The sequence below is a fragment of the Sitophilus oryzae genome, unplaced genomic scaffold (assembly GCF_002938485.1).
Source record: "Sitophilus oryzae breed Bouriz unplaced genomic scaffold, Soryzae_2.0 scaffold_1818_pilon_pilon, whole genome shotgun sequence".
NCBI classification, from domain to species: Eukaryota; Metazoa; Arthropoda; class Insecta; order Coleoptera; family Curculionidae; genus Sitophilus; species Sitophilus oryzae.
The window spans coordinates 437,297-453,464 of NW_022146522.1; the positions used below are offsets into that span (position 1 = coordinate 437,297).

General features: G+C 31.6%; 1 protein-coding gene across 1 annotated transcript in view; it reads left to right on the forward strand.

Annotated features, from left to right (window-relative positions):
* Nucleotides 1-13,301, forward strand: part of LOC115883160 (E3 ubiquitin-protein ligase ZNRF1) — a 62,149-nt gene extending 48,848 nt beyond the window's left edge. The window contains exons 3-5 of the mRNA XM_030901468.1: nucleotides 3,699-3,794; nucleotides 6,709-6,814; nucleotides 12,647-13,301. Of these exons, the coding sequence (XP_030757328.1) occupies nucleotides 3,699-3,794; nucleotides 6,709-6,814; nucleotides 12,647-12,704 (260 nt within the window). The 3' untranslated portion in view covers nucleotides 12,705-13,301. The remainder of the gene's footprint in view (nucleotides 1-3,698; nucleotides 3,795-6,708; nucleotides 6,815-12,646) is intronic.
* Nucleotides 13,302-16,168: the final 2,867 nt, after the last annotated feature.

Sequence of the window (16,168 nt, forward strand, 5' to 3'; positions counted from 1 at the left end):
TTGCTTTATGGATGCGAAACATGGAAGGTTACGCGTGGTCTCATGGATTGCCTACAGGTGTTTGTTAACAAGTGTCTTCGAAGAATATTGAGAATTTTCTGGCCCAATCAAATTAACAACGAAGAACTGTGGAGAAGAACATCACAAAATCGAAGAGATATCGAAATTAAGAAAAGAAAGTGGGGCTGGATTGGGCACATTTTGCGCAGACCCCACAGAGATATCGTTAGACAGGCACTTGAATGGAATCCACAGGGAAGACGTGCCAGGGGAAGACCAAGGAATACCTGGAGAAGAACAGTAACCTCTGAAGCCCAAGAGGTCGGGAAAACATGGGGAGAGATCAAACAGACAGCTCAGAATAGGATCAGATGGAAACATCTCTTAGAAGCCCTATGTCCCACGAAGGGTTGACGGGAACATATATTTTATTATATATTATGTTGCCATATATATAAAGATATCATGATTTTTGACGGAAAAGTATAAACGGGATTAATCATTCTAAAACAAGCAAAAATCTTTATGAAGAATGTATTTTTCTCAAAATGCTAATAATAAAAAAGTTTTTCCTCTTGTAAAGTCAATTCGTGGACATACTGTAGATTTAAAATTAACATTAATTTAATATAAAAATATAGGTGTATAGTACTACTGTAAACTACTCATGTAGAACTTTGTCGGATCTCTACATTTTTTGTTGAGTTAGGTATATCGTCAGTGAAACGTGATAACCTGCTAACTCCATTTTTTGCGTTAATAAGTTTTTTATACCATTAGAAAGAGAAAAAAATACTCTATAAGTAGAAAAAGCAAATACATTTTTTCCCATTAAAGAAAATTTGCAATTTTAACTCAATAATATCTGCTCAATAATTTTAACTCCCAGTGACCTGAAATAGCCACCGAAATGCTGCTAAGTCCATAATTTCTGTTACAATCGCGCTAAAGGAAACGCACGGATTCTTACTCGTATGTTTCTTTAGGACAGTACTTCGATTCAGGGTCGCACTAGGCCAAAGGGGCCCGGGTGGCAATGTAAGAAGGGGCCCGTGTGGATTTTTTTGCCTATTTTTTCGCCTTACGTTTTGGTCAATTTTTCCCTATTATATACAGGGTGAGTCTTAAATAAATGCAAATATTTTTAGGGGTAGTATATTTCCACCCAAGAAACACGATTATGAGATTTTTTGGGCGATTTTTTTTTCTTAAAAATTTGGAATTTTTTTAATTTTTAGTTTAAAAACATACTTTGTTTGTAATATGGCAACATAGGTAGTAAGAGTAGTAGAAAATCTAATGATTCTCAAAATTATAGCAAAAAATTGGAAATTTTAAAAGTGAAATAACTCGGTTGTTTTGGATTTATTTGAAAAAACGGTAAAGAGAAAATATTATGTTTCTTTTATCGGGATTTACCAGCCCTGAAAATATTTGCACTTATTTAAGACTCACCCTGTATAGAAATCAGGGAACTACCCTAATGCAAGGTAAACCAATGCAGTGCAAAAGCAAACATTGTTAAGAATAAATAATGAACAATAAAGGGGGGCCGCGAAGGCTGGGGCCCCCCTAATAGTTATGTACATATATAATATGGCCAGTCCGACCCTGCGTCGATCCGTGCTGTAAATACGTGGTATCCGTAAAGGGTAAGGGGAAAAACGAAATTCTCTATATACGAGCAATTTATCGGCGTGCTATAAATACTAAATAGTTTAAATGACCATTACTTACTTGTACAAGAATTTCCATAATACCTAATCAGTTTTATTTTTTTCAACGTTTTTCCACGTAAATGATACATAATTTTTATAAAAATTAAACAAATAAGGAGAAAAGTAATAAAAATTTAATAAAATCACGCACTGTTTTCCAAGCTCGGTCTATACTACCGTTGTATAAAAATTAGGATAAGCATGGAAGGATTCTACCATATCTTCTAAGAATTATAATTTTAATTTTTAAATTATTTTGATATTCATTAAGTCCAAAATGCTGCTACTTCAGATCTTTAAAAATGCATTAAAAATTTATTCGTTTTTGGACTTGTATATTTTGCTTCTAGACCGACGACATTATAAATATATGGTTATGAATATCATATTTTTTAAATTTAATTGATTATTTATAAATCGTTTGATAAAGAAATGTGTTTCTCACTAAGTCCCATAACGGGAATATTCTCAGAACTTTTTGCAATATTTAAGGCCATTCAACATATATTGACCTCCAGCTATAAGAGATGGGTCGTGGCTACCGATTCATTGAGTTCCATTTCAAGTATCTCCTCTTTCTACTCCAACCATCCACTAGTTATAGCAATCAAAATGATTCTACAGAAGGCAATATCAACCACTACAGCGTCACTTTCCTTTGGCTTCCGAGCCACGTAGGAATTCCTGGCAATGACAGAGCTGACTACTTGGCTGCAAAAACTCCCAACCCTCATAAAACCAACCTTGTTTTCTCCGTGCAAGATCTAAAGAATTATGGCAAACATATGATCGATAATATAATCCAACTAGAATGGGACTTAGACATGAATGATAATAAGCTTCATGAAATCAAAAGGGACTATTTTGAAAATAATGTAATTAGATTACCTAGAAGAGATTTCGTTGTGCTCACTAGAATTCGTTTAGGACACACGAAACTCCAAAACACCCATGAACACCTCCTTAAAGGACAGAATCAGCCCATTTGTGAAACATGTAATCTTCCTATATCTGTCAAACACATTATCTTTGAATGCCCAAAGAACGCGTTAAAACGAAGACAACACGGTATCGTGGATAACCCTGAGGTAGCCCTTTCCTACCAAAATAACAAGGCTATGTTGGATTATATAAAGGATATCGACATATATAAAAATATATAAATAATGGGATAAAGTGACGCTAAAAGACTCTACAGTCGATGCGTCTTTAACACATATCTCTCTCTCTCTCTCTAAATCTGTTTGGGTAATATTCAATTCCATTTTTAAAATTTCAAACAATAAAGGTTGCTATCTCCAGAAGTAATTTTTATTTCTTATTTCTGAAAGACGAATATCTGGTATCTCCCTATTGTGTCTGAAAAAAATGATGTAACACGAAATATTGAGTTATATTGTTTCCCAGCAAATAAAATTCTTACCTCTTTATCATATTAACGCAGGAAAATACTTCCTACATGTGTACATATTTTTTTGTACCGTTTTTTTTGCTCTCCTGTAAAATTAGGAATAATGGAGTTAGCAGTTTATCACATTTCACCGACGATATGTGAAAGAGGGCCTTAGTTAATTTTTAACTTAGCCTTTTAATATTTTACCAACCAAACCAAACCAAACAAATTTGTTATCCGTGTACTAATATGACTCGCATGATTTTTAGTGAAAATTTATAATAATTGTGCAAGTAAAAAGCTGTTCAATTATCGAGTTCTTTAAATTCATCCGTTTATTCTTAAATAAACAAGTTGTTTATTATAATAATTTGCAAAATGTAGCGTTGTATTTTGTCTTGGCTTCATGCAGGTCCTTGACAGAAGGTTATAAGTTATCCCTTTGTTAATAAATTCTTTATTTACATCTTACATCTTTGTTTTTAAAGCCTTGTCTACACATAACGTACACAGAACAGGCCGTTTTTTTAAAATAAGGTTTGCTCTTAAAACACTATTTAGTTATACATGACATTTATTTGTTTCAGGAATAAAATGTCCGGTATGCAGCAAATTTGTCGTTCCAGATGATATCGAATGTCACCTTGTCATGTGCCTCACCAAACCACGCCTTTCCTACAACGGTAAGTACAAATATGAAAACAGATTTCGAAATATACATACCTACTGTAAAAAAATTTCTTAAAACAGCTTCTCAGAAATTTTTATTGTTATTTTTAGTGGCAGAGATATTCTAGAGGAACGTGGTTATGATTTTTTACAAAGTTACTAATTTATTCAAAAAATTTAAATAAATCTATTACTAGCGCAGGGCCTAACATCAGATATTTTGCTCCTATATAGATCCAACGAGTCAGGGCAGATTTTGACATGTGACATCCAAAAAATGACAGAAATCAAAATTTACCTCATAGGGTACGAACATAGTGGAGGCAGGTTTCTGCTTTCCGGCAACCAGCGCAGTCTCTGGGGACCTATTTTTGACCACTCGCATCTTCAAATATCGCTCGCATCTCGCATCTCCTAAAAAGCCATATAACAATACACAGATGCGTAACTTTGCGTATATGCATCAAGTGTATTGTATATGGCTATTTCGGAGATGCGAGAAGGATTCGGAAGTAGATAATTAAGAGGAAATTTACCTGATTAACTAACCTAACCTAACCAAACCATATTCAAACGCCGCGCCCGCCTCGCCGGGGCCGCACATAGGTCTATTTGGTCTATAAACCTGGCCAAAAATGATATTTTTTTATTTTTATTTTTTATCTTAACTGAACACAAATCTATAAATATTAAATGTAAGCACGTTTATTAGTTATTAGCTTTTTTAAGTCGTAAGTTGACTATCAGATAACTAATATATTTCAGTTAAAAGTATGAATTATCTTGAGTGTATTCTGAATATTTCTAAGATTATAAAAATAGTGGAATTGTTTGTAGTGCTTTTTTTGCAAATTGTTCATAATAACTGTCATGATGGATACAGAGCCAGCTTTGTTTGTTGGCTCTGTTCTGTTTTATGCCATATTTTTATTTTGAAACGTTTCCTTCTATTCTATTTTTTTATAATGTTTTATATTTAAAAAATCAGTGGCATTTTTATAAGGTGTAAGACTATTCGGCAATATTCCGCATGGAAATTAGTATCCGTTCAATGCTTAAAGTCTCCAGCATTGGAATATGCACAAAAATCTTGCCAATATTTGCCACTGCCAAAAAAAACATTGATTTAAATAGATTCTTAAAGGAAATAGTCTTTACCCTATTAACACCCATCCTCGCTCAAATATCGTCTATAATATACAAATTACTTTCTTGTTCTAGCATCCTCATCCAATTGCTTGGTTTTGCACAGAATGGCCCTATTTGATCGGTGGAAAGGGTTTCAGAGTAGAGGAAAAAATATTGTGTAGGAAAAACAAAATGGGGTTCCATATTAGCAACCTCTCCTCTAATTAATAATTAATATTACTAGCAAAAAAGCAAAAAAATCATAAAACATAATTTTGGCCAACTTTTAGTTCTTAATACCCCCTGTGCGCCGTCGGCGCGTGCAAAAGCAGAAATAAATAAATTTTCGTTCCGGTAAAAGCGAGAACGCCGATGAACGCTGGTTGACGGTGCCTGCCTGCTTTCACTGTGAACTAGCCGATTTGATAACACGCTTTAATTTTTCAAGGTTATAAGCGCGAGGCGGCGCGGCGCGGCGCTACTATGTAACCATATACAGGGTGTCCCAGAAATAAGTGCAAGTATTTTAACTTAACTGGTAGTATAGTTCAACCCCAGAAACACGCTATGAGGTTTTTTTCTAAATATTTTTTTTTTGAAAATTCGGATTTTTTGAAAATATTTTTGGAATTTTTTTTGCAATTTTTTAGTTTTTATAAAAAAAATAATTTCTTGATAATATGGCAACATAGGTAGTAGATTAAATTTACAAGAAAGAAAATCCAGAAAAGATCCAGTGGTTCTCAAACAAATCTCGAAGTATTGGAAAGAATGTGTAAGGACCAAGAACTATTGACTACAATAAAACGACGCAAAGCAGCATATTTTGGTCATATTTTTCGAAATAACAAATATTGTTTCCTACAGCTGATCGTTGAGGGAAAGATTGAAGGATGACGAGGCATCGGGCGTAAACGGTTTTCCTGGTTGTGGAATTTGCGCCAGTGGTTTAATATAGGAGAGGCCAGTGCAATTATCCGTTTGGTTCAAGACAGGGAGGAATTCCAATTGATGGTCGCCAACCTCCGATGAGGAGAAGGCACATGAAGAATAAGGTTCTCAAAATTTTAGCAAAAAATATTTTTTTTTGGAAATTTTCAAAGTAAAATAACTCCATTATTTTGGACTTATTTGAAAAACGATAAAGAGAAAATATGTTTCTTTTATCGCGATCTACCACCCTTTAAAATACTTGCACTTATTTCTGGGATACCTTGTTTATAACAATACACGTGATGCGTATACGCAAAGTTGCGAACGATGTCAAGAATAGGTGCCCAGATTGGCAAACCTGCTTGCACTGTGTTCGCACACATAGATACAAGTAACAAGTTTAGATTGGAAAGTCCTATAAGGACAATGTAAATACTATTTGGCGTTATTCTTTAGAATAGAATTAGCGCCCTACAACGTATCGCTCCAAAACAATTATAAGTTTATATATTATTATATAAGTTTTGGCGACAAGCCGAGCATTCCAATCTAAACTTGTTTGCTTTATCTATGATTTTCCTTTTAATTGAAATCACAGACTGTTAAGTAGACTGTTAGTTTTTGCTTTAAATTGAATTAACAATTACATTAATTTTATTAATTTTTATTTTAAATTAAAGCAAAAACTAACAGCAAAGTCAAATTTCACGTAAATCAGTTAATGAAAGATCCATATTATTGGGACTTCATCTCTGGCCATGTGTATTAATTTATTACACTTAATGAAGTATACAATAAATTAAATGTATACTTATTTATTGTATTGCAGTAGAATAGTAAATTAAAATTAATAATTTATTTTTGCAGAAGACGTTTTGACAGATGATAAGGGCGAGTGCGTCATCTGTCTGGAAGAGCTTAACCAAGGTGACGTCATAGCCAGGTTGCCGTGTCTCTGTATATATCATAAAACGTAAGACAATTTTATTTACTAATAATATCATTTTTTCTCTTTGTTTTGCTAAGAAAAAACTACACGTGGTGTGGAAAAATACAGATAATACTTAAGAATTTTGTTATTGGCAATAAAAAAAACTTAAGGTTGATTGATGATTTGATAAAATAATGATATGTGTTGATCGTTTAATATATAGTTTTATTTTTTTCCAATACTAGTTTACTATTTCTCCCTGTTGAAACTTAAATGTCTTGTTGCTTAAAATTATGAGGCACATTAGTCTTGAATATTATTATTTAAAATAATACCGCGTATTACCTAAATTTTCAAAAACTTGCACAATAAGTACAATTCTCTGTAATAAATTAAATTATCATATTCTCCTTAATTTGTCTTTTTACATCTATGATTTAATTATATGTATGTAGGCACATGAAACTCTAAACGTAGTCCTATTTACTTTACTGTTTCTTAGTAGTACGTCATATATTTATTACTATTATAGATACAGTTAGTTGTAGACCTAGTATGTCTCATGAATAACTGATGATATTAAAGACAAATAAAAATTAAATCTTCGTGGAAATGATGATTGAGTACTACTCCTAAATGTATTTTTAATTATTTCGAGAAATCATTTTGATACATTTATGTAATTGACCATAAAACTAAATTTACCTTCGTTAAAAAAAATAATGGTTAGTTTTTCGTGTGATATAAGCTTGGTGCATTCTCCGCCGGTGCTGGCACCATCGGAGAATATCCTAAACAATCGGTATATACAGGGTTGTTCACCACATACCACACGAATTATTGTAGCTAAACGACTAGATTTTTACAAATTGTAAGTTTTGGATTCGTTGAAGGACTATTAGAGCTACAATTTAAAAATATTTTTACAAAATATAGAGTGTCCCAAATAAATAAAAATATCAAAGTTGTATTTTTTTAAATGGAACACCCTATATATTATTACATTTTTAGTTTCTACGCTTAAAATAAAGGTAAATTTGATTAAGGTTTATTACACTTAAACCTTACCGTTTTTGAAATATTTTCAATTTTTTGAAATTGCAGTATAAATTTTAAGGCTTCATTTCTCCGAGGGTATCAAAGTTTTTATTACTAAATATTTACTGAAGTTTATTTATTGATCAGTTATTGTGTTGCAATAATAAAAACTTTACTACCTTATACAGAGTGTCTAAAATTAATTTTAAATAATTACTAGCTTTAAACGGCAATAATTTGTTTAATTTAAATGGAACACCCTGTATATTTTATGAGAATCAGATGCACAATTTAATTGTCTATCAAATTGTATTATACCATTTTCTACCTATCTCTTCAAGTTTCCGTAGAAAATGCATTTTCTTGTAATTTAGAACTCATTTATCAATATACCCATGGAATACTGACATTTTAGATTATTTTTAAAGGTATAACAAATTTTCAAATAGTACAAATACTAATATTGTCGATATAGTTCGCTTACTTCTTAAAAAAATTGTTTAAATATTTATAAAAGAGGACCAATTAATATGATTCCAGTATTTAAACTACATTAATTGACTGTTTGCGTTGATTAATAATAATTGCTCCAAATACTAAAAAGCTGAATTATGTATGTGTATTAGACAGTGTGGTAAAAAGTAACACCTTAAAAATGATATTTAATTTTTCGACAACTGCCTATTTATAACAACAGAGACGTTCATTTTCATAACTTATTATTATATTGATTTCTGATTCAAATCCACATTTATTTAGAATAATTTATTAACGAACACAATTAAGTATGTAGTTAATTAGTATTTGGGCGGAAATACTGGTGGTATATTTAATTAATGGTATACTTTTTATAAAGTTTTAAATAGTTTTCTTTTTGCATACAAATGGGCTAGTAATATTATCGTTTTACTAAAAACGATAATATTACTAGCCTGTACATTTTGTACATTTGTTGTTTTAAAAACAATCTAAAATGTCAATATTCCATGGGTATATTGATAAATGAGGTCTAAATTATAAGAAAATGCATTTTCTACGAAAACTTGAAAGAATAGGTAAGAAGTGGAATACAATTTGATAGACAATTAAATTGTGCATCTGATTCTCATAAAATATACAGGGTGTTCTATTTAATGTAAATAAGTTATTGCCGTTTAAAGCTAGTAATTATTTAAAATAAAATTTTAGACACTCTGTATAAGGTAGTATAATTTTTATTATTGCAACACAATAACTGATCGATAAATAAACTTCAGTAAATATTTAGTATTAAAAACTTTGATATCCTCGGAGAAATGAAGCCTTAAAATTTATACTGCAATTTCGCAAAATTGAAAATATTTCAAAAACGGTAAGGTTTAAGTGTAATAAACCTTAATCAGATTTACCTTTATTTTAATCGTAGAAACTAAAAATGCAATAATATACAGGGTGTTCCATTTAAAAAAATACAACTTTGATATTTTTTATTTATTTGGGACACTCTGTATCTTGTAAAAATATTTTTAAATTGTAGCTCTAATAGTCCTTCAACAAACCCAAAACTTACAATTTGTAAAAATCTAATCGTTTAGCTACAATACTCCGTGTCGTATGTGGTGAACAACCATGTATATACAGGGTGGCGCCTCTCATACGCCGCGGAAGATCCAAGAAGAACGGTAGTTTATATCGAAATGAAATTTTGGCAGCATATGTAGATTAGCTGAAACCATTTTATAAAAATATATAGAATTATACAGGGTGTCCCCAAAAAAAGTTACACATCAAAGTTGTGTTTTTTCTAATGGAACACCATATATATATTAATTGATTTTCGGATTCTGAGAAAAAAATAAAGGTGAGTTTTATAAAAGAAGCATATACCTAAAATCTAAGGATTTTAAATTTCGGTAATAGCTACCTAAATTTTAGTTAACCTTGTATAGCCTAATAATTTCAGTAACCATGGTATGTTAAACCAAATTCAAATTTGACTCGAAAAGTTATACAGGGTGAGACAAAATTAATATGGAACATTAGTCACTTTTAAAAACAAGTTACTCCTTTATTTTAAATGGAACACCTAGTATATTTTTCCGGTGTTCAATGGGGAATTTATATATATACGTATATTCAAAATATTATTAAGGTTGCCTACCCCTCAGACAGATTTTCCCTGATATTTTAATTTTTATGATTTTGCGTCAGTAAATCTTTATTGTTTGAAAAAATCTAGGTGGCGATGTGATATACCTTTTGTTAATTAAACAAAAATTAAAGATTGTAGAGTAAAATACTTCAAATCTAATGAAAAGATACACGTTTAAAACATATTTTAATTATTACAGAATTAAAACTAGATATAAACCTAAATTATGTGACAAAAATTAGCTAGATGAAATCAAATGCTCAAAATGCTTCCTTTCCTGTTAACTGCATAAAACGATTGTCTTTTCAAAAGGATCTTTTCATTTTAAAAGGCATATGTGGAGTTCTACCTCAAAAACAGCTACAATAATTTTTTTCATGTTGTCGACACTAGTTGGTCGAGTTTTGTAAACACTGTCTTTAACATATCCCCATAAAAATACCCAGACTAGATAACAGTGGCGTGCAGTACCATTTACAGTAGGGTAGGCAACAGAATCAAAAATATCAAAAAACTAAAAAAACGTATGTATTACATAGTGTATGTATAGTAAACGCCACGCGAATGTTTGGGAGTGATTCATCGCTTGATGAAGTTAGAACCGACACGGGCGCTATCATTTTTACATTAAAAACGTAAATTTTTACCGCAGACGTAGGTTTTTAAAGGCCCGGTCTAATCATCTACCTGCGCTCCTCCTACTTATTGTGCGTCAGTCCATTGGTGTGCTTGCAGTGCGACCAATGGGGCATTCCAGTTTATATTTATAACCAAATATATGTTTTGACAAGACTTTGACAGCTAAAACAACAGATTATATATTGATTATTATATGGCTTGAAACACCACGGCACTGGAATTAAGTTTTATGTGACCTTGAACAGATTAGTTCACATGGTAGCGACCGATGAATCACTCCCAAACATTCGTGGCGTTTACTTTACAATGTACGTATATAAAATTTACTGACTAACGTATTTTAACTTTAAACTCAAACAAAAGAAAATTCAAATTTCAGAAAATAAATTTAATTATTTATAGATTAAGGGACTCTCTTTCCTTGTCTAGGGTATCGTGAGTTTTAGTGTCGGCTCTGGCGAATTAGCTAAAACAATAACCGTACACAATATTGCCAGATTACCAATTGCCACTGCCTAATAGATTTTATGTGCCAAAATGATTTTACAGTCAAATAAAATAATAAATGACATCGTTTGGAAACAAATATAGATGACAGACAAGCAAATTTCTAATTTGCTGCATAATACAAATCTTTCTAAAACACAGTTATTTAAAATTGATCGTATAAAATAACATGGACTGTTTCTTACATAATTCTGTAATAACATCGGAACTGGCAATACCGCATCGGCGACATCGAGACATCGGGTGCATCCGTGCTGCGGTAACGCACTGCTTTTGCTTGTCCATATCCATGCAATGTTAAGTGGCGGCCGTGCGTTCGATTTCGAATAATGGGATGCGTTTTTTAGGTAATAATAAGACGTTGAACAGGTGTCGTTTGTTTTGTATGATGTTTCCGGCTTTGCAACCGTAATAAACACAATTCTAACTTACTATTTAGAAAAATAAAACAATGTAGGTCGCATTGTAGGATTTGTAGGTAGATATATAATGAAAATTGATCAGATAAATATATTTTTATTTTGCGTCTGTCTTGAATAAATAGAAGGGTAGGCAATGCTTTTTTGCCTATATGTAATGCACGCCACTGCTAGATAAGATCAGGAGCATTTAAGTGTTCTATTAATTGGTGAATGCACACTGCAACTAATAGAATCATATCAATTCTCTCTGATGTAGGATAAGTTTACATTTTCGGCAAATTTCTGAGAAATTTTTTTGTTTTAACTGACACAAAATGATAACTAGTTGTTAAAGTTGGACTAATTAGACAGCTATGTTGAAGTAACGTCAGACATATTATCACAGTCATCTAGATTTTATCAAATATTAAAGATCCACTGCCACTAAATCATAAAAATGACATTGAATTCCCCATTGAATATCGGAATAATGTACTGGGTGTTCCTTTTAAAATAAAAGAGTAACTTGCTCTTATAGGTGACCAATGTTCAATATTAATTTTGTCTCACCCTGTATAACTTTTTGGATCAAGTTTTAATTTGATTTAAAGTACAGTAGTTAATTTAACGACATATTAGGCTATATCGGGTAAATTCCTATTTAAGTAGTTTTTATTGGAATTTATAAATTATTGTTCTATATTTTTAGAAAATGTTAAATATGTCAAAAACCTTACATTTTCGTCATACTTGTCTTATAAAACTCACCTTTATTTTTCTCCAAGAATCCGAAAATCAATATATAGAGTGTTCCATTACAAAAAACACAACTTTGATATGCAATTCTTTTTGGGGACACCCTGCAGAACTCTCTATATTTTTAAAAAGTGCTCTGAATTAATATACATAGGCTCACAAAATTTAATTTCAATACAAACTGTCGTTCTCCTTGGAGCCTCCGCGGTGTATGAGAGACGCCACCCTGTACAGTAGAAAATGTAAAATTTTCTACTTACCCAATCCTGGAAATGCACCAAGCCTATCTTGAGTTTATAAGATATTTTACAAAGTAATTCGATAAATAAATTGTCTCATGTGTAAATAGAATAATGATTTAGAATGAATAAACGCTAAATAATGTTCTTTTTTCTTTTACAGATGTATAGATCAATGGTTCGAAGTGAACAGGTCGTGTCCCGAACATCCAGGCGACTAGCAATAAACCTGGCCGCTGTCCAGTTTGATATTCATTTCTAATTGTTCGTTTAATTTCTGAAGTTTTTGTACATACTGTGTATATTAGTAGATAATATGGACTAATAACCTAAATGGAATAGACTGAACATGTATATTATGCGAGAGGGAGAGACGACATTTTTTCTAAAAACAAACCCAGCTGCCCTTACCTCGAAGAAGAAGGTGCGACAGCTTGGAAATCCGTGTTGTATTAGATACAGTACAGCATATCAGTGAAAAATACGGACTCTTTGATGCGATCATTAATCTACTGGGTGTTCCTTAGCTTTTTTACCAGTGTTTTTTCGGAGAGGATGGATTTTAAGGCAGCAAATGCGCGGTGGAAGTTTTATTGTAGTTTCTAAGGCTGAACGCACACAGAAATACCAAAACTGTCTTGGTCAAATACTTTTTTGTCTCGGGGTATAAAACAAACTCGAGAACATACTGCTGGCGGTATGGACAAAGAAAACAGGCGGTTTTACTACATTTATTAAAATGAATACCATGAGCCATGACCAATTTTTCAAGTACGGCGGTTGTTGCTGATTATATAAATACCGGCGGTATAATTTTAGAAAAAAACAGATATACCGCCGTTCAGCGGTATATTTTTTAGAAAAACAAATACCCGCCCCCATTCTAGCAATCAAAACATGCTAGTAAGAAGCGAGTTTTGATTGTTTTGGTTTTACTTTTGTTTTTTTATGTTGATTGGTTGCTTTGAATGTTTTGATTTTAAAATTGAATGTTTTACAATTATTAAATATCAACGACAGCTAAGCTAGGTTATCTTATCATTTCGGCGGTATTTGATTTTAAAAAACCTGCCTTTAGGCGTACGAGGTTAAGTGCATACCGCCGTCAACTAACAATTGATTCAGTTTTTCACCGGAATTTATAGATATAGAAGTATACCGCCGGATGACTGTATTTTTTGTATATGTTACAGTGAAAGTCGGAAATTCAGTGATTGTTAACATTCACTAGGAAATGCTACCAATTAGCATTGGACCAGTGAATGTGGGATTTTAAAAAGTTTTGTCGACTTTTCCTAGTAATTTATAACATTCGCTATAGTGAAAGTAACATTTACTAAAGGTTGCCGTAAAAGTTATTCTGTTATACAGGGCGAGTATGGTGAGGACGAATGTTGGTGGAAGTTAGAACAAATAAGAATATTAGATCACCTCAATATTCAAGCTGATCCACATATCTTAATATTACAATTTACTTCTTTAGTATATTATTAAAAATTACAGAAAATAATGACATATACCTTCTAAATATTAAAAGGGAAAGTATTGTAAACATTTTAAAGTGTACAAAACAATTAAAAAAAAAAACATTTGAAAACAAGATTACTTATTGGTACAAGGTTTTTTTAATAAAGTTCTTCATGGTGGTCAAAATAAAGTATGTCCGAATTTTCTTCAACGGGAGTTATTCGTTTTTTCAAACCCGCTACTTCAAGCATATCAAAACGTTTAATAAGTTCATAGTCACTTAAAATATATTTTTCTCTTGCATGCTTAACTTTTGCTATGACTTCATTATATTGCAAAAATGAAAAACAAGCACTATTACATTCTTGCGAGTGCCTAGTTTACCTTAATTTTTCACAGAAAATTTCTTCCATAGGGAAAATACCGTACATCACTTTTTATAACGATAACAAAACAATTATACATAACACAAAAAAAACAGCAAATTTACGCCAGATGTCTGCCAACGCTGCCAATGTTTAGCCCAATTTAATGTTATCCTTATATTACCTATTATTCAACTTATCCTTATTTATCCTTGTATTTTACAACATGTGGCCACCGCGCTAACTGAATCTTTCAAACTCACCGCTATCGTCCAGGGAATGCTAGAATTCACTAGTAAATGTTGGTTTCAAAAATAGCTGTTGAACTTTTACTGGTGTAGTCTTAGCAAATCAGTGAATGTGAGTTTTTACTAATAATTGTTAACAATCACTGATTTCCAACATTTACTGTAACATATACACTAACAATACCGCCGGCAGTTGTTTAGCCAGTGTGTTTATAAAAACGTTTCGAAGAGAAACAAAATGTTTTATTCACAATTAAATATGCACGGCAGCAGATACAGATGCGATTACGACTAAAGATGTTTTAACATAAAATGACGATCAATAGATCGTCGTCGATCAGTTTTACTGTGACTAAACGAGCCTAAATCTGTTTTAAATCTTTCGACTGATCAGTGTGCGTTGGCTCATTTAATTTGCATTGATACATCACATGAAATCAGTTTTATTTTGAGTAAGACTGTTTTGTTCTTTCTCTGTGCGTCCAGCTAAACAGCATCGTCATATCTTCTTTTCTTTTAAGTTTTTCTGTTTATAAGGTTTAACTTGTAAGACGTTTTGCCATAATAAGGAACAGATTGTCATTTTGTTAGTTTAAGATTTTCTGAAATGCAGAGCAAGGCTTGTAATATATATTTTTAGTATGCGACGTTCAGTTTTATGTACAGGGTTTTTCATGCAACTGGTTCATTAAAAACCAAATTTGAATATTTCAAGTTATTTTCTGGTTTCTATCTCTCTTTTTTTCTTTTTAAATTATTTTCTATTTTGTAACATTTTCATTTTAACCGGGAATCGGCTGTCAATTTGCTTATTTTAAGTAAAGTCTGTCCAAGGAGTCAGGCAAGATTTCGACAGACAACTTCCAAGAAATAACAGAAAATACAATTTACGTGTGCATTAAAACGACATAACTGTCATATATAGAAGGAACACATTTTCTGTATAATGCATAACTAAATGTAGCCGTTTTTGAAATAATACTAATTTTATGTGATAATATATATATTTTTATTTTTTTTAATACTGATAAAAATGTCACAATGGAATTAATCTTCACTTAAAAGTTTAATGAACCATTTGCTTGAAAAATCCTCTATATTCGTTGGAGTTCCTAAGACACAAAGATGTATCGTGATTTTGGAGGTATTTTTTGTTTATGTAAGTAGGTGAATAATGACTTGATCTCAGAATTGAATATTATATGATCCCATTCTTTGAATCTTTGCTCACGAAGTTTTCCTTAATTTAAAGTATATAATGGTTTTAAAGAAAAAACTATTTTTTTAAAGAATGGTTCACAAATTTGAATTTAATCGGACTGGTAACGTTAATTTAATGACAATATTTGTAATAATAAAGTTCTTCCAAAATTGAGAATATTCATATATGCCATTTGACGTCAATCACACTAAAACAACACATGCGGTTCGTGAAGGAAGACGATTGCGTCAGAATATTCTTATTAAGAAAAGACATACGGAACTATTATTTAAATTTGTTGAGAAATATTCTATTACATTTTGTTTAAAAACAAGTGTTTTAAACGCCTTTAAAACATCATTGTTTTAAACATTTTTTGTTTCTCCAAAAAAATCCTTTATGGG